The following is a 19,094-nucleotide window of genomic DNA, read 5'->3' as shown; positions in this document are numbered from 1 at the left end:
AGTTAGTGACTGTTTTAAATGGTTAGTTGGACGTTGAATGCGTAATAGTATCACGGACTGTGCCAAACGTCAACAATGCTTCTGTGATAATAGCATCAGACTGTGAACTGTGTTACTTCCAAATTATACTTAAAGCGCACTTCATTTTCATATTGAAATAACGGTTATACTTCAAGGTCAGTGAGTTAAAAAGTTTAATCAGCAACTTTGTTAACTATCTGTTTGTCACATGTAAACTTTTGTCTCTCTTCAATGTTAGATTACTGCTCTCACAAACAATCCCTTTATAGGACATTGACTGAGTGTAGTATGTAGCTACTCATTTATCTGTGCATAAATTATGTTAGATGAGACTTGATCTGACCATGAACAGTATTTAATTCAGCAATCAAAGAGCAAGTAAAATATTTGATTTCCAAATCCTGTGTGGACCACAATATTCGTGGTACACTGTCTCTACCACCAATTTCCAGCCAGATTCAATGGAGGTACTGCTACTGAGGGAATTTTTTGCACTGGTAAATATGGCTGAGCTTTAAGACAACAAATCACTGTATAGCTGAGAGGGCAATAGGCACATAAACTCCCTCTGAAACAAAGAAAACTATCAGGGCTCTCAAAGGGGAACATTCTCCTGAGGTACAGCACCAAGTCATTTGAGCTTGCTTACTGCATTGTAGCCTTGTTCTCCCACTATAATTTTTAACTCCTGCATGTTCCTACACTATCAGATTAATTATCCCTTGATGGCTTAGGATATGTGCTATCAACAAATCACTTCTTGTAGCCAATTGTGTGTTGAAGCTCTTTTCACGTCAATTTGATTTATTTCCTCCTCATTAGTTATCTGATTTGCGCATCTAATATAAAGTACTTTTCTGCAACCACTTGTCAAAAGCTCTCTTCTCATCTATACTATTTATCGCCACATTTCACTTCCACATAAGGCTATGCCGCACCCATATACTTCCAGAAAAGAGTCCTCAACACTAAAACTTAAATTAGATGTTACATATTTTGATTACTCTGAAAAGCTTTTCTTGCCATTGTCAGCGTTCATTTTATCTTCTCTTTACTTCTACCCTCAATTATTTTGCTACTCAAATAGCAAAACTCGTCTACTACCTTTAATTTCTCATTTCTGAATCGAATTCCTTCATCACTACCTGACTCAATATGACTACACTCTATTCCCCTGTTTTGCTTTTATTGGTGTTTCTTTTACATCTCATCTAGAGACTAACCATTCCAATCAGCTGATCTTCCAAGACTTTTCCAATTTCTGTATAGAATGACAGTGTCATTGGCAAATCGTAGTTTTCTTTTTTTTTTAATGTAATTAATTTTTTTGAGGAAAATACAAAGCAGGAAAGTCTAGAAGGCAAATGCAGAACTGCAGAAGTATGTTTGGCTATAGGATTTTGATTACATAAAAATCAAAGAAAACTCTGGGAAACAGAGAAGCAACTGTATGGCCGTCAAGAGTGCTGATAGCAATCCAATATTAAGGAAAAATAGAAAACTGGAAGGTGAAAGTAATATGTAGAATGTTCATATACACAAAAGAAAATTTAAGACAGTAGTGTGGAAAGGGAAGACACTTGGTGTAGATGACCATGTCTCAGAATTTTTAAGATATTTGGAGGAGTCAACCACGCCAAAACTGATTTGTTTATTGCTTTTGCAAAATGAATCTGTAGTCTCCATATGTATTGCAGGTTGTAAATGCATACTGCGATCATAGCAATAATTGAAACAATGAATTGATAAAACCATTTAAAAGTATTGCAAGGAGTAAATTGAGTGCTTGATACACACATAAAAAAGACTGAAAGCAGAAAGCTTTTGGTCAAAGTATACAGACTCTGCAAACCTCTGTGAAGGGCAAGGCAGTGTGTATCATATGTTAAGGTTTCTTCTTGTTCCAATGATGTATAGAGCAAGGGGAGGATAACTGCTTAAAACCCTCTTTGCATCCTGTAATTAATGTAATCTTGTCTTTGAGGTCTCTGCAGAAATGATACACTATGTGATCAAAAGTATCCAGACACCCAAAAAAACATACGTTTTTCATGTTAGGTGCATTGTGCTGTTACTTACTGCCAGGTACTCCATATCAGCAATCTCAGTAGTCATTAGATATCGTGAGAGAGCAGAATAGGGTGCTCTGCAGAACTCACAGACTTCGAATGTCGTCAGGTGATCGGGTGTAACTTGTGTCATACATCTGTATGTGAGATTTCCACACTGCTAAACATCCCTAGGTCCACTGTTTCCGATGTGCTAGTGAAATGGAAATGTGAAGGGACATGTACAGCACAAAAGTGTACAGGCTGACCTTGTCTGTTGCCTGACAGAGACCACCGACTGCTGAAGAGGGCCGTAATGTGCAATAGGCAGACATCTGTCCAGGCCATCACACAGGAATTCCAAACTGCATCAGCATCCACTGCAAGCACTATGACTGCTAGGTGGGAGGTGAGAAAATTTGGATTTCATGGTCAAGCGGCTACTCAGAAGCCACACATCACACCAGTAAATGCCAAACGATGCCTCACGTGGTGTAAGGAGTATAAACACTGGATGACTGAACAGTGGAAAAACGTTGTGTGGAGTGATGAATCATGGTACACAGTGTGGCAATGCGATGGCAGGGCGTGGGTATGGCGAATGCTCAGTGAACGTTATCTGCCAGCGTGTGTAGTGCCAACAGTAAAATTCGGAGGCGGTGGTGTTATGGTGTGGTCATGTTTATCATGGAGGGACCTTGCACCCATTGTTGTTTAGTGTGGCACTTTCACATCACAGGCCTACACTGATGTTTTAAGCACCTTCATGGTTTCCACTGTTGAAGAGCAATTTGGGGATGGCGATTGCATCTTTCAACACAATCGAGCACCTGTTCATAATGCATGGTCTGTGGCGGAGTAGTTACACGACAATAACATCCCTGTAATGGACTGGCTTGCACAGAGTCCTTACCTGAATCCCATAGAACACCTTTGGGATGTTTTGGAACGCCAACTTCATGCCAGGCCTCCCTGACCAACACCAACCAGTACCTCCCCTCAGTGCAACACTCCATGAAGAATGGGTTGCCATTCCCCAAGAAACCCTCCAGCACCTGATTGAACGTATGCCTGCAAGAGTAGAAGCTGTCATCAAGGCTAAGGGTGGACCAACACCATATTGAATTCCAGCATTACCGATGGAGAACGCTACGAACTTGTTAGTCATTTTCAGCTAGGTGTCCAGATACTTTTGATCACATAGTGTATATATGGGGCTGAAGTACATTTAACTTGATATGGTTCTTGAAAATTTATAAGTAGCATTTTGTGGAACAATGGGAGTCTGTAGCAGCCAGAACCACTGCTTCTCAGTGTACTGTGGTACCACGAGCGAATATTTTTATTGCGCTGTCAGATATTTTGATTCCACCTGTGAGAGGCACTGTGTTTCACAGCAATATTATGCTCACAAATACTTATTAGTTAGAGGTAGGAATAATACTACCATAAGGTGGAATTTCTCAAAGTTGTGTTCTCCATTGACAAGCTCTTCCTTCCTGTATAACTGAATAAAGTTTGAAAATTTTTCTCATGTGCGAGTGTCGCATTTTGTACGCCAGACACCTTGACTATGACATGCACGGTAATTGATCAGATAGCTTCCGTTTCATGGCATGATTTGAACACACAATAGCACTGTAAGGATAAGATTGTAACATAACATTATCATTGACTGAACGTGTACCTTCCGTCTCTTGGCTCACTGTGCACTTACCATCCTTCTAGCCATGTAATCTGGCATTGTGGTTCGACCAAGTGGAAGCAAGTTTCCTCTACATGGGCATTACAGCAGATTTCGCCAAATTCATGATCGTGGTAAGCTGGGTGAAACATAAATATGCCGTGGAGATTGAAGATGTGATCATTGCTCTGCTTATGAAAAAATGGAGACAGAACTGTGTCTTAGGACGTCTGCATCGCAAGAGGAATTAATCAGATAAGTTTTAACACAAGAAGAAGTTGGTGGCAGGAAACTGTCACAATATTCTAGACATTTACGGAGTAAAGATGACATTAGTATCAACCCTGATAGTCTTCTGCATACATTGTGGAGTAGTTGTCAGCCACTTCAAGTGAAGTGACACAAACCGACATGGCTTGGTCACAGTGGCTGAATAGGCTCGTAAAATATTCAGCACAATCATGCCCATGTCAGTAAATGCAGTCACAGTGCCATGCAACAGCTTGTCAATGCCCCTGGTTTCACACACCATTCATGACGCTGTGGCAGCGAAGGTTGATTTGTTGACTAAACAGATTGGTGAACTGTTGACTAAGCAGGATCGCAGCAAGGACAGTGGACATACTACAAGAAATCTAGAAGTCACTCTACAACTGCCTCTTCAGCATCTGGTACAAGTGAAACCTCTGTCTGTTGGTACTATAAAAGCTTTGGAGACTAGGCGCATAAATGTACTAGGCCTTGCATCCATCCAAATGCCAGCAGAAATCGGACGTAGCCACATCAGCTGATTGCCAGGCTGCATTGCAACGCCTTCTCACAAATGACTGCAAGTCCGATTGAAAATATATAGTAGACATTGGATCAAACCTATGCATATTTCCACACATGCTGTTACACAACAGGCAACCAGCGACCACCTTCTGCCTGACAACTGCTAATAATTCTACCAAACCAATGTATGGTACACTGCGGATCAAGGGGATCTTGGATTTTGGCATGAACTGGCATGGGACTTGACAGTTGCAGCTGTGTTAGAACCCATTATAGGGGGAGAAGTTTTCAGCGTAGTGTCAACTGTTAGACATGGCAAACACTCAGCTAGTTGATGGCATTACCGGCTTAACAATCTCAGTTTTCATATGAAATGCAGTAGCATACACTGGTGTCCTGTTGACTCTAATGTTTATACGCAGACCGTCTGGCCATAGCAAAAGCTGAGTTCAACAGCATGTTTCAGGACTGTGTTATGTGCCGGTCGAGCAGCAGTCCTTGATTGTCCCCATTTTGCTTAGTGCTTAAGAAGTGTGGTGCTCGGCGCTCGTGCGCAGTTTTCGAACCCTCAGTACCAGAACTGTACTGAAACGATACCCTGTACCCTTAGTATGAGATTTTAACTACATGCCAAGTGGTATGACTTTATTTGGTGTTCTAGACTGCACCAAGGTGTACACTCAGATTCTAGTGTCAGAGGCAGACATACTGAAGATGGCCATAATCACTCCGTTTGGTTTATTCGAGAGTCATTTTGTGATATTTTGCCTCCGAAACTCTGCACAAACTTGGCAAAGTTTTATAGATTCGACATGGTCTCCCCTTTTCCTTTGTGTATTTTGATGGTATCCTGTTTTTTTTTCTGCCTTGCCAGAACAGCATTGGCTGCTTCTAACTGGTATTTAAATGTTTAGAACAGTACGGCATAGTTTTAAACATCATTAAATGCATTTTTGGCCGGACACAGATTAACTTCCTGGGCTGTAAGATCTCATCATGATGTTCACTACCTATATCTGAGAAAGTTGAAGCCATCTTATAAATTCCACCACCAAGAACCTTTAAAGAACTGCATATCTTCCTCAGTCTGCTTAAGTTGTGTCACCGACACTTGCCACATGTGGTTGAGTTGCAAGAACTGGCAATAGCAGCACTAACTGGCCCAAAGAGCTAAGGTAACTTGCCAGTTCCCTGGACGAATAGCATGGACCGTAGGCCTGATGCTCATGAATGGCAACATCCTGATGCAAGGATGGGCTCAGAGGTGTAGAGAGTATTTTTGCATCAAAGTCTTTTTGTTAGGACAAAAATTTCCATAGGGTTTAATGCACATCTGCTAATATGTTACTCATTATCAACATTGAGTTACACCGTTCATTGATCCCAGCAGTTTTTGTTTGATCTCCTCTTGAGGATCTGAAAGTACTTGTTCCTGATTTATTTTATATAAATAAGATTTGTGAAATCTGCTGTTGTTTTTTCCCTGCTAAAATTTCTTAGCTCTCAACAAACCTTCTAACAAGGCCATCAATTGCCACTCTTAGTGACTCTTGGTAAAAATGTCAAATTAATTTCTTTTTTACATTTGTAGACCTTTGTGGACAGAGACAATTATAATAAAATTCTTCTGTGTTGTAGACTAAATTATTTTATTATTGATAAATTTGTATCATCTTGTGATGCACACAAGGATGAATACTGGAAAAAATACAGTTTACAAGTGATGTCAAATAGAAAGTTGTGTGAACTGGCACTTTGTTCTGTACAATAACTTTACACACCATATATGGTGATCTCACAAACTTGTTGCTCTGGTGTATTGAGAGTGTGGTTGAGCTGGTGTTTCTTTTATGAGAGACAGTAAGCCATGTGCTGGTGTGAACCGATAGCTGTGACATCAGTATCTGAACTGGAGGAAGTGTTTTCTTTGAAGAATATGACACAATCTAAAACCAAGAAGAATTTGTGGTAACCAACTTTTGATTAACATTAACTAAATTTTTCATTGATGCTTGGCAGAACACAATAATAATATTAAAGAGGAAAGCACTTCGTAATGTTCTGAAAATCATTACAGAACATTAGAAAGTGTTTTCCATTTTAATACAATTTTGGATTATTTGTTCAGGAAGAACACCTGAATAAAATTTTGCTGTGACCTATTTCACCATCAAATATCTAGTCAAAATCTACTGTCATGAACTCAAGTCAGTTCCACCAATTTATTGATTGTTTTGCAATGATAAGATGTGACCCTATTATGTGATGTATTGACCATTACCATTTGTTCTAGAAGCTGGGCATCATAGTGCAAAGAAATATCTGCCTTTGAGATGCAGTCATTTTTATATTGACAATACTCTGGAGACCAGTTATTGTTGTGGTGCAACTTAGTTGCAGTTGGACTCCCGGCCAGGATGGAGTGAGTCAAGTTTGGATAATGCATTTGTCAACAGTGCTCAGTAGCCATCTCAATGCTTTTATAGCTTGTCTGTGCCACGCTTGGTCATTGCTTAAGTTTCAGTGCGGAAGCGACCGGTAGCAAATTGTGGCATGTAAACTGAAATGCTGATTGCTAATTGTTATCAAAATATTAATGTTTAGTGAGTATTTGAATATACTATAATTCATAACGCCTTAACAATCAATGTTCTCACTTGAAACAATTATCATAATATCCCAGGAGGAATTATTTCATGAGATAAGCTGTACAGAAAGTTTGTTGGAAAAGTAAGAAGAGACTGTGACTTAATATAGTGGGCCTGGAGGAATACCAACAGGGTTATAGTGTGTCACTTAATCAGCAAACAGCCTTGCAGTGATGGTAACTCTGGTTCCTGTCAGATCACTGAAATTAAGTGGTTAGTACTGCAGTGGACGACCATTTGGATCTGCTGAGTGCTGTTGGCAAGTGGGGTGCACTCAGCCCACATGAAACCAATTGAGGAGCTACTTGACAGAGAAGTAGCAGCTCCAGTCACAAAAACTGACACCAGCTGGGAGAGTGGTGTGCTGACCACATGCCCCTCCATAGCCTCATCTATGATGCCTGTCAGCTGAGAATGACATGGCAGTCGATCAATAACACTGGGCCTTCCAAGATCTGTTCGGACAGAGTTTACTTTAGTTTTTATGTTACTTAATAAAGATAAATGGGTCCTACAATAAAGGCATAGGAATTCTCTCAAGGCAATGCTTGGAAATCTGATCCAAAACTACAAGAGGATGAAACTGCTGCACTTCTGACCACAGATAAAAAAATCATTACACTGGTGGGTTGCTCTATAGATAATTTTATGACTGCACTTTAACATAGTTCCTGAGAGGAGAAACGTCTCTTATTGCTTACAGAAAAAAAAAAAAAAACTGAATTGATCATAATCATAGCTGCAGAATGAGTGTATTTCCTTTTAATTTCAGGATGCATTGAAGAAAATGAGGACTGTTGATGACAAAATTGTGTATATGCTGAATACATCTATACCAACAGAATCATTTAAAGGGCAAGTTGATCCAACAGCGACATGCAAACAGCTTTATGAAGAGGTATGATTTATTTGTACTTTTTAGTTACTGCTGTTGCATAAAGTGCTTGCTTGTGAATAGCATGCATATTTTTCATTCCAGCTGAAATCCAGTTATGATACAAGAGAAGCAGCCATTAAAAAATGTATTACTTTAGCTGCAGAGCGAGTCAAAGAGCTGAAGGTTCAAAGGGAAAGTAGAGTTGATGATATAAGCCTCCTGAAGAATCTACGCAAAGAACAAACAAAGGTAAAAGACCAAAAATTGAATGTTCATTTACTTTTTTTTACAGTACTGCATGATTTTGCTGTATAACTGAACAAAATAAAGACTCTCACCTGCATTCCTTTATTCATTTCCTAAAGCTACCTTGTTATTCCATCCATATTGTTCTTGCCATTTTCTTCCAATTCACATTTCTGTTTCCTCTAATTGGGTCTTTTCTTGTTTCCGAAATGTCCAGCTTTCAAATCCACAGACAAGTGTACTCCGCACAAATGATTTTGTGGATTTCTGCATTGATGTGTTTTCCTAGTAAAAACGTTTTTCTTTCCCACAAATTCTTGTTTTTCTAATGATATTCTTTACTTCTGTTAAACAAGTGTTGTCTTATGTAATTATGTTGCTGAGGTAGCAGAACAACTTTACTTGATTGACTTTAGTGACATTAGTTTTCCTCACATTGTTAATCCCTTTAATATTTTTCCCTAGTTGTTACTTAAGATTTTTCCCTGTTTACCTGCTACATGTGATTCACTTCCATATCTGAATGTGAAACCAACTATGTCATCAGCAGTCTGATGTAGTGTTTCTTTTTTCAGTGGGTTTTAATGTTTTCAGATTTTGTATAGCTTCTCTGTCGTACATATTAGAGTTGGCAAGAAAATAAATTTATGGCATAACATGAGTAAAAGAAATGACCGGTTGATAGAACACATTCTGAGACATCAGGGAATCACCAATTTAGTATTGGAGGGTTGGAGGGAAGTGTGGTGTGTAAAAATTGTAGAAGGAGGCCAAGAGACAAATACAATAGTAGTGTGGAAAGCTGCATCAAAGAAGTCTTCAGACTGAAAACCACAGCAACATGAAGACAAAATACAGCATTAAGTTGCCTCTTCCTTGATTTCAGCCTTCCTTTCTGACCTCTTCATATTAATTTTTGCTTTCTTATTGTAGTACAGTTCATAAATTATTATTCTTTACTCCCAGTGCAACCGTATTATTTTCATCAGTATTGCACCATCATTGTCAGCTGCAACTTAGTTGTGAGTATGCACTGTGTTTCCAGTGGCTGAACAGACCAATCCTGGCATAAAACATGTGTCCACACAAATTGCACTGAACATTTGGAGGAGGGCGGGGTTGTAACTGACGGAGCTTTCTTGCTTGTTGCTTGGCCTCTTTGTGCCTGTGACATTCTCCTTCAATCAGTTGACAGTGGTGGACCTGCAGCATCCCTCCACAGTTAAGTGGTCCACAGCACAATCTTCCCCTGTTTGTTTGTTTATGCCAGTCATCTTTATGATGTGTTTTAGTTAGTCCTTAAAGCTCTTGAGAGGGACTCTGTGAGGTCTACTGCCAGAGCAGAGTTCACAATAAAGGATTTGGTGGGGAAGCCTCATACCACATTGTGATGAAAATGGCCTAACCATCTCAGTTGAGTGGGGAAGCCTCGTACCACCCTTGTGATGAAAAAGACATAACCATCTCAGTTGATGAGTGATCTCAATTTGCTGAGATGTGCTTTCTTCTCGAGAACTGCAATGTAGGTCACATGGTCCTCTCACTTAATGTTCAAGATGTATCTAATTTTTTGTTGGTGGAAGTGCTCAAGTTTCTTGATATCGAAGCAATAGATTGTCCAAGTTTCACAGCTGTACAGGAGCATACAAACGACAACAGCTCTGTACATTGTGAGTTTGTATTGAATCATAAATTTAATGAAAGTTGTTAATATAAGATAAATATGGTTATTAAATGAGGCTATTAGAGGTGAGCAGATGCAGACACACACACACACACACACACACACACACACACACACACCACAAATATTTTTGCACACATTTTATCTATATGTCTAGCAAATTTTGTCCTGCAGCTACATATGGGTTGTGAGGAAACTTGTAATTCTGCCAGTAACTGAGATGAGAAAGTCTCTTCGGGTTTGCTGCCAGATCCTAAAATCAACTTGACTCGATATTTTGGTGATCCAACTGGTCGCGATCTTCAGGAGAATGGTGCTTCTGCTGATGAGCCCTGCTGAGAACTGACGCCAGGTTGCAAATCGATATCCTATATAGGCCACCATTCAGTACACGGCACATGCACTGCCCGTCATGGTTGCTGCCCTCCAAGACTGGGAGGTAGCACCACCCTTAGTAGAACATTGCCTCGGCGACTGCAGGATAACATCTCTTCCTCAGAGAGAGCAGCCATTCATTCCCTTAGGAATGATTATGAAGTAGTAGTTTTATCAGCTGACAAGGGGAATGCCACAGTAGTAATGATGTGGGATGATTATGTCCTAAAAATGGATTTACTACTCAACAACTCGGCGTACAGAAGATTATCTAGTGACCCCACATAAAGGATTAAGTGCAAGACACTTTCACTCTTGAAAAAAAGTTTGTTGTCCAAAGATTTACATAAGAAACTTCATCCTGGTGCTGCTGTTCCGCCTAGGTTGTGTGGTTTGCCTAAGTTGCATAAGGAAGGGATCCTCTATGCCCTATTTTTAGTAATTTGGATGCACCCACTTATAACCTGGCAAAGTATGTATCATCTGTTCTCAGTCCATATGTTGGCAAGTGTGAACACCATATCTCCAATTCAGTGTAATTTATTTGACGATTGAAATCTTTGAGGCTGAGTCCTTCAGATCTATTAGTGAGTTTTGATGTGGTATATTTGTTTACAGGAATCTCTAGGGAAGAGTCCCTTAGTTTGATTGGTGAAAAACTGGAGGAAGAGTTGGTGAAGGTTTGTCGTCATGTACTGACATCCATGTGTTTTTTATTTAATGGCAACATTTTTGAACAGAATGATGGAGTGGCTATGGGCAGTCCTTTATCACCCATAGTTGCCAATTTATTTATGGAGGACTTTAAGGATATGGCACCAGAGGACTTCGGCTTTGCAACCACTGTGCTTCTGGAGATATGTGGATGATACCTTTTCTGTCTGGCCATATGGACCTGATGCTCTTAATAGATTTTTGGACCACTTTAACTGTCTTCATCCCCACATTAAATTTACCATGGAGATTGAAAGTGATGGGATGCTTCCATTTATAGAAGTTATGGTTTATAAAAAGCCAGATGTTACTTTGGGACACAGCATTCAACGAAAGCCAACTCACACAGATGGGTATCTGCATTCTAAGAGTTGTCATCCACCATACCAATGCAGTGGTGTCCTTAGGACTTTGGTACACAGAGCATATGTCATTTCCTACGCGGACAGCTTAATCCAAGAACTTGTGCATCTGATGGCTGTTTTTAAGGAAAATGGATACTCCGAGAAGCAGATTATTCATTCTGTGGAGTTTGGACAATCACTGGAGGTACATGAAGAGAAACATAGATCGCTGGCCTTTCTTCCTTATGCGGGAGGCATATCGTTTAAGGTTGGATGAATTTTAAGGAATTTTAACATTAAGAGTTTGTTCCATCCACCTTCTAAGATTAGGGCACTACTCGGCACTGTGAAAGATGATTTGGGGCTTAGGAAACACGGTGTTTACAAAATTCTGTGTCAGTGTGGGAAGGCTTACATTGACCATTCAATTTGTACAGTTCATGACAGGTGTGTGGAACATTGCCGTCATATGAGGCTACAACAGCTGGAAAAGTCGGCAGTAGTAGAACACTACGTAAATGAGGCGCACGGTATGAAATTTGATGAAACTGTGGTAGTTGCCAACATTTCCGGTTTTTGGAACAGTATGTATAAAGAGGCAATTGAAATTATGTTGTTGGATAATTTAATTAACAGATACAGTGAGTTTCTTCTTAGCAGGATGTGGAATCCTGTACTATAATTCATCGAAATTGAATGTTCTTCAGTGCGACCCTGAGTGCGATGTATCATTGCCGCCAAAGTTCTACTAAGGGCAGTGCCACCTCTCAGTCTTGGAGGGCAGCAACCGTGATGGGCGGCGCATGTGCCATGTACTGAATGGTGGCCTATATACGATGTCGATTTGCAGCCTGGCGTCAATTCTCAGTGGGATTCATCAGCAGAAACAGCATTCTCCTGAAAATGGCAACCAGTTGGATAGCCGAAATATCGAGTCAAGTTGATTTTAGGATCCAGCAGCAAACCCGAATAAAACATAAATAAATAAATAAAAATTTTTAAAAAATGTGGTTGCATGTCTAGAACTAAAAATTTCAGTAATATTAATATTAGCACTATTCATGTGTGTATATATATTTTGCAATCTGACTTGTTCCACATCATATCGATAAAATAATTGTGAAAATGATCTACGGAACATGACATAACTAAACTAAATTTTCAAGACTTATTACATTGGGAAAGCCTACGAAATCACAACTGTTTAAAGAGGAAGGACTGTTACTGGGAACTGTCTGACTCTCCGCTATATTACGTCATGTGACTCTAGAGCGGGCATTAAGTGTATCTGTGGTTTTGAGACATGTGACATGATCTTTCACCCCAACATGCCGTGTAGTAATAGTGGGGGTACCTTACTCCATAGTATTTTTTATACAAGTTGGCCATAGAGGCGGTAGGGATGTCTTTCAGTCACAGTAAATATTTTTAGACAGCATATGACACATGTGCTGATTTTGGTAGAAATTCCTTCAGGCAGTGCAGAGATTTGGTGACTTGTCACTGTCTTTGCACCCTGGCCCTACCCCAAATTCTAGGTGTGAAACATGATCAGACTGTCACCAATAAGCCTAGCAACTCCAAAAACTATGGATTTGATAATAACATCAGTTGTTGTCGAATGTTTTTACATGTCACATCTTCTCACCCCCACCCACATCTGTAGAAGTGGTTGGGGCACAGTACCCTCATAGTATTTTTATATCAGTAATAAGTCACATATATACAAAATTTGATGGAAATTGCTCCAGATGTTTCTGAGTGAAGTTCCTACCAACACCAGCTTTTCTGGATGGTGGAGGTGGGAACTCTCCCTGTGATATATCCTACATTCCCATAACCCCCCTGGCCTCAATCTCTATTAGTCACTGTCCTTCACTCACCTATCCCCTCCAGCACTTCACGGCCTTCTATTCCATTAATGCACCCACAGTCTCTTTACTTCTCTCCTTTCCTGCTCCCTTCCGCCCCTGTCTAACCTCCTGACTGCACCTATATGCCCTACACTATCCCCACCATGTCCCTGTATGCTCCCACAAACAGCACTTTATCGTCTCCTCACACCTACGCTACTATCCCTCCCCCTCCCTGCTGCAGCCTCCTCCTTTCCCCCATCAACCAGATTGCTTCTCCCATTATGCACTGTTGCTTGCAATCCGGCATTGGTGGCCAGAGATAGTGGTCACGTGTGTGTGAATTGTGCTTGGGTGAATGTGTATGTTTTATCTCCTACAGGAGAAGGCATTTTGGCCAAAATCTCACTTGTTTAGCCGTCTTCTTTCTGTGCCTGTCTGTGACTCAACATATTCACTATATGGTGAATAGCAATCTATTCTCTTCATAATATTTCATTATTCCATCTTGGATTTTCCATTGTTTGAGTGAGGTTTCTAAGTCACCACCTTTTTCACCTCCACCCCTTTGGATGGTAGGTGGAAATCTTCACAGGCAAACACACTACATACAACTCACCAAAGTTTCATCATAACTGGGTTACTTATACAGGAAGCACATACAGTAAACAAACATAGAAATATTCATTGTTATATATTAGATATAAAAAAAGCCATGTTGTGACAGAAGATGTATTATATAGAGTACTAATTGCTACAATTTATTTTCGACATCATTCTCTGTAATTGTCTCCACTTGTCTTTCTCGTTTACAGCACTATATTATAACAAATGACAAATTTTAAAACAATGGTGATGTCAGATCTCATGCCAAGAGCGCTATGCAGTGGCCATTTCTAAAAACTTAAATGTTGGCCCTCATTTTCATGTTCTGTTGTAGTCTTCCTCTCTTTCCTTCCACTTATAGTCTGTTTTTCACTTCATTATGACAGCAGGAATTTAGTATTAATAACATTTCCTTACACCATAGCATTTCCTTACACCATATGTTTTGTTCTGGTATCAGAGCATTTTGTTGTTTTGGAGCTTTACACTCGTAAATACTTAGGATAATGCACAACATATGAAAACAAAATTCTGTATTTTGAATTTGAATTAATAGGGGAGTGGCACTGGATTTCTGTTGTATAGCTTCTAAGTTATGATGGTACAACTTCTTTTCATTTTGAGTCAACATTGAAAACCTATTGTTTTTAAACTTTTAAACATGTTCTGTACTTTTTTAAATTGAATTTATTGGCATTTAGCTTATACCATACAGCCAGCTCATACTTACATATAATATGCAGATAGTGTTGAAAAATTATAAAATCAAATGTTTTATAATGTTAAAACATTTAATATAATGTTATGTAAATGTAATGTAAACAAATAATATAATGTTATAAAACTTTATGTATGTTTGCCATTACATCATTCATAGGAGGTGATCTGAAGGTTATATTAGTCTTGAAGAATCAAGTTTGCCAAGATTGCTAATAACTGTTTTTATTGCTATTATCGGTTTCAACAGATCTACAATATCATTATTGGATCTTCTAATGTTACTAGCTGTATGTGCTTTTTATAGCTCTGAAAGTCACATAGTGATGATGCATCAAATTGTAATAAAAAGTGGCAGGGAACACTAGCATTTCACAAACAAAATACAACACAATTAAAACATACAACATGTTATCCTTATGTCCCAGTACACACTACCTATAGCATGTACAGTTTGATGCAACATCACTATACGTGGTCACCTGTGGCAACAGTGAATCTGTACATCACATTGAAAAGTTTGTGATCCTGTGGTACTAACAAAGTAATCATGCAGGTTGACAGCAGACAACCCCAAGCTTCATAAGTCCTTCTAAAAAGATTGGAGTACTTCCATGTAGCCTGGGGTGTCCTAAGGAAAGGTGATTTGCATCCTCTTCTTCTCCACAATGGCAGAAAGATGTCTCTACAGTGGGTATGAAGATGTTTAGGAAAATCTGTGATCAAATTTGAATGGGCTATGAGAGAGGTGAGGTGCCTAGGCATTCACTTTGTATGAGGTTTCATGGACTAGGGGACTGACAGGTGAATTGTTTTGTACTTCTTGCATTTGTGCCATGTTAGATGTGTGTATAGGACTTACTGGTAATCCATAATTCATTTAGCAGTCTAGGTGGTATGCCTTGACACAGCGTAAGTGGTCCCCAGCTTCATTGCCAGTGATCCCACTGTTAGTAAATTGAATAGCTCAGGCTTCTGCAAATGTGGTTTGCAGTGTGCACCTCTGACATATTCAATGGTTTTGGAACTGCCAGTGTATGTGCATATTGTCTCATGCACGAAGGGGCAGTATGAGTTCTAGTGATCCAGAAGTGTCCAGTTAAGCACTCTATGGTAAGGTCCGAGGCAATCAATTTCATATTCGTATTGATACCTTTTAAGAAGAACTTTGGTGCAGAGATACTGCCAGCATAAGTAGATTGTAGGTACATGTCTAGAGGTGGACTGCATTGCTTCCAAACATTCTCTCTGCACTTTATATTGGCATTTATTAAATCTATTGTGGTAACTGTCAGGTGCAGATCCATAACATCCACTTGCACAATCAATGATTGGACATATCATTGTGCGGTAAAGTGTTAGTGCTGTACTGACATTGCTCTGATTATGTTGACAGATATCTCACATTTCTTAGCCACATATTTTCAGTGCACATTCCAGGTTGGCTTATGGTCAATGAAGAATCCCAGGTATTTGACTACCATCTTTGAAGAGAAGTGGTATGGGCGTAGGGCTTTTACCTGAGGCAAGCTCATTCTGTGCCCCCAAAACAATAGTACATTTTATTTATCCAGTCCATTTCTTATGAACCACTGCCAAAGCATGAACATTGCGGTTGTCAGTTGTAACTTGCTGTTTTCTAGGGATGTACTTTCCATGTAAATACATATATCATCTGCGTATTGCAAAACTGTCACTTTCTCCAGAAATGTCCTTTGTATATAAATGTTGGTGGACACACTAAAGTTGCAGAAATTGAGAACAATATGGGCCACACAAAAAAGTTTGAATTTGGATGAAGAGGATAACATCTGACCTTTATATACAAATATATAAGTTTATTAACACCATGCGCAAACAAAACTTGAAATTTTATGGACATATTAGTAGAATGGACTACTGTTGTTGTTGTTGTGGTCTTCAGTCCTGAGACTGGTTTGATGCAGCTCTCCATGCTACTCTATCCTGTGCAAGCTTCTTCATCTCCCAGTACCTACTGCAGCTTACATCTTTCTGGATCTGCTTAGTGTACTCGTCTCTTGGTCTCCCTCTACGATTTTTACCCTCCATGCTGCTCTCCAGTACTAAATTGGTGATCCCTTGATGCCTCAGAACATGTCCTACCAACCGATCCCTTCTTCTAGTCAAGTTGTGCCACAAACTCCTCTTCTCCCCAATTCTATTCAATACCTCCTCATTAGTTATGTGATCTACCCATCTAGTCTTGAGCATTCTTCTGTAGCACCACATTTCGAAAGCTTCTATTCTCTTCTTGTCTAAACTATTTATCGTCCAACTATAGACTCACTAAAAGGTTCCTGAAAATTATTAATTCAAAGGAGGTGAAAAATTGGTTGGTTTGGAAACACTAGAGAAGATTTACAAGACATGAGCATCACAGATGCAAACACAATAAATTCTCTAGCCTTTGGAACATAATAAGCAAAGATTCATGGAGAAGTATAAATAGTAGTCTAGCTAGAAATAGTCAGAAGAACTGAAGTAAAAAGCAGTGAGTTCATGAAGAGATTTTGACAGTATAAGAAGACGGAAAACATCAAGCCAACTACCAAGTTTAAACACACTCCTTAAATGGCCAAAACAAATAAAGTAGAATAAGATTAGATAATTATATTTTAGTAATCTGTCCTCAATATGACACTCAGAACACTATTGTATGAGGCATAGCATTTTATTGCAGATTATGTGAATCAGGATAAGAAAGTCTTTCACCAATTAAATATTTTGTGATTATATTGATTCAGATTAGTAAATCTTTATTGGCACACTCTCTGTATTTGTCATGCTCTGCTAGCTCCCATGATCCATTGTACTTCTCCCAATTAATGTTCTCTAGTCTCTGATAGCATTTGCTCTGATACTTTACATACCTACTCCTGAACATGAATCAGTGAAAATATATGACATGTACAGATTGCTCTTGAAATAAGAGTTATTGACAAACTTTAGGCTGTTTGTACAATGACTTTACAGTAAGCATAAACATAAAAAATCACCCAAATTTTAATGACAGTATAGAGCATGTTATACACAAAATCAAAAAAAGATTATGCTTCATCTGAATGTGATACTTTGTTATTATGTTAGAATGTGTAATTTTTCTTTTACAGCTGAGATTGCTTCAGTCAGAACTGAATGTGGAAGAAGTGGTGAAAGAGAGAAGCACAAAAGTGTACTATGAACGATGTCGACCGTTTTTCAAACCAGCAGACATTGAATTATGATGAACAGGCATTGCTATTTTCTAGTCATGTGCCTGGTAGTAGAGCATGAATTCTGTGAGAAGGAAAAGGGCACTTGTGGATTGATATTCAGTTTGTATCAAGATTGTGAAGTGGACTGCTTAGAACAGGGTGATTACATGCACTTTTTTAAAGGAAATTTTTGAGGAAGAAGAAGAGTGTCTTTCATTACATAGAAGAGTGAATCGTCTGTTTATTTACCTGCAATATTTTGATAAACAGTTGTATTACAACATTGTCACTAATGTTCATTTGTTGTTATTCAACATTTTGATACAAGATTATATTACAAGGTTGTTGCTAGTAGACATTTGATTTAATTATGCAGACTTGCCCAGGTAGCAGTGAATGGAATTATATTTTCCTTAAAATAAAATGAGTCTTTGATACCAACAGGTACATTTATAATGAATCACTTTTCGTGTGGTAAACATTTTTCTGCTTGAATTAAAAGCAGAATTTGACTTACGTATCAAAAAAGAAACATTTGCAGAAATACTGTTAACCAAATTTTCATTGGAAAAAAATATGCCAAATATAAATTTTTTTAAAGTGTGAAGACTGATAAAATGTGCTCAGAGCAATTGTATTATTGCTAGCCATGTATATTATTTATATATGTTAGTCATATGTAGAATCACAATTTTGCCTTTTTTGTCAGCAGTCAGTTTTGAAGTCCATGAAATTAAACAAAACTGTACTTGCATTTGTGGTCACTTTAATGTTCAAGTATGTAGTTAACATTAGACCTTGCTGATTTCCACAAAGCCCTTGACAGAAGCTGAATAATGTTTTTATGTTATATACTTTATACTTTATTTGTACAAATGTTGCTTTTGTATAACACCATTTTCCATCCACAAAGAAAATAAATTTCATGATATTCATCAAGAAAAAGTATGTCCATCTGGAACTTGTTGATAATAATGTCTTTTTTGCTTTGGGGCAGTTTTAGCAGTTATTTGCAAGAGTTAATTGCTGTTTGTTGCTGGTCATAATATACAGCTACAACAATGTGTAACTAAAAATGTAAATGTAACATACATATCTGAGACACTTATACATGGTTACATTTATGTTACACAAATAATAGTTAGTTTAAAAACATTGCACACATTTATAAATGTATTTACATGGATATTCTGCAAACTGTTGAAAAGTGCATAGCAGAGGGCACTTCCCAATGCACCACATATTAGTGTTTCTTCTCACTGCATTCACATATGGAGTATGGAAAGAA

The 19,094-nt window shown here is 38.6% G+C and overlaps 1 protein-coding gene across 4 annotated transcripts in view; it reads left to right on the top strand.

Moving 5' to 3' along the window:
• Positions 1 to 18,778, top strand: part of LOC126244710 (protein MIX23) — a 28,749-nt gene extending 9,971 nt beyond the window's left edge. The window contains exons 2-5 of one of the 4 annotated variants that reach the window (XM_049948261.1): positions 6,821 to 6,949; positions 7,948 to 8,073; positions 8,155 to 8,301; positions 17,723 to 18,777. In XM_049948261.1, coding sequence (XP_049804218.1) covers positions 7,963 to 8,073; positions 8,155 to 8,301; positions 17,723 to 17,836 — 372 coding nt within the window. In that variant the 5' untranslated portion in view covers positions 6,821 to 6,949; positions 7,948 to 7,962 and the 3' untranslated portion in view covers positions 17,837 to 18,777. Of the gene's footprint in view, positions 1 to 6,820; positions 6,950 to 7,947; positions 8,074 to 8,154; positions 8,302 to 17,722 lie in introns of all 4 variants that reach the window. The other 3 variants (XM_049948262.1, XM_049948263.1, XM_049948260.1) reach the window with 3 other exon arrangements.
• The last annotated feature ends 316 nt before the right edge of the window (positions 18,779 to 19,094 follow it).

The sequence above is a fragment of the Schistocerca nitens genome, chromosome 1 (genome assembly GCF_023898315.1).
Source record: "Schistocerca nitens isolate TAMUIC-IGC-003100 chromosome 1, iqSchNite1.1, whole genome shotgun sequence".
Taxonomy (NCBI): domain Eukaryota; kingdom Metazoa; phylum Arthropoda; class Insecta; order Orthoptera; family Acrididae; genus Schistocerca; species Schistocerca nitens.
Note: the sequence above shows the minus strand (reverse complement) of the source record. Positions and strands in the feature narration are given on the sequence as shown.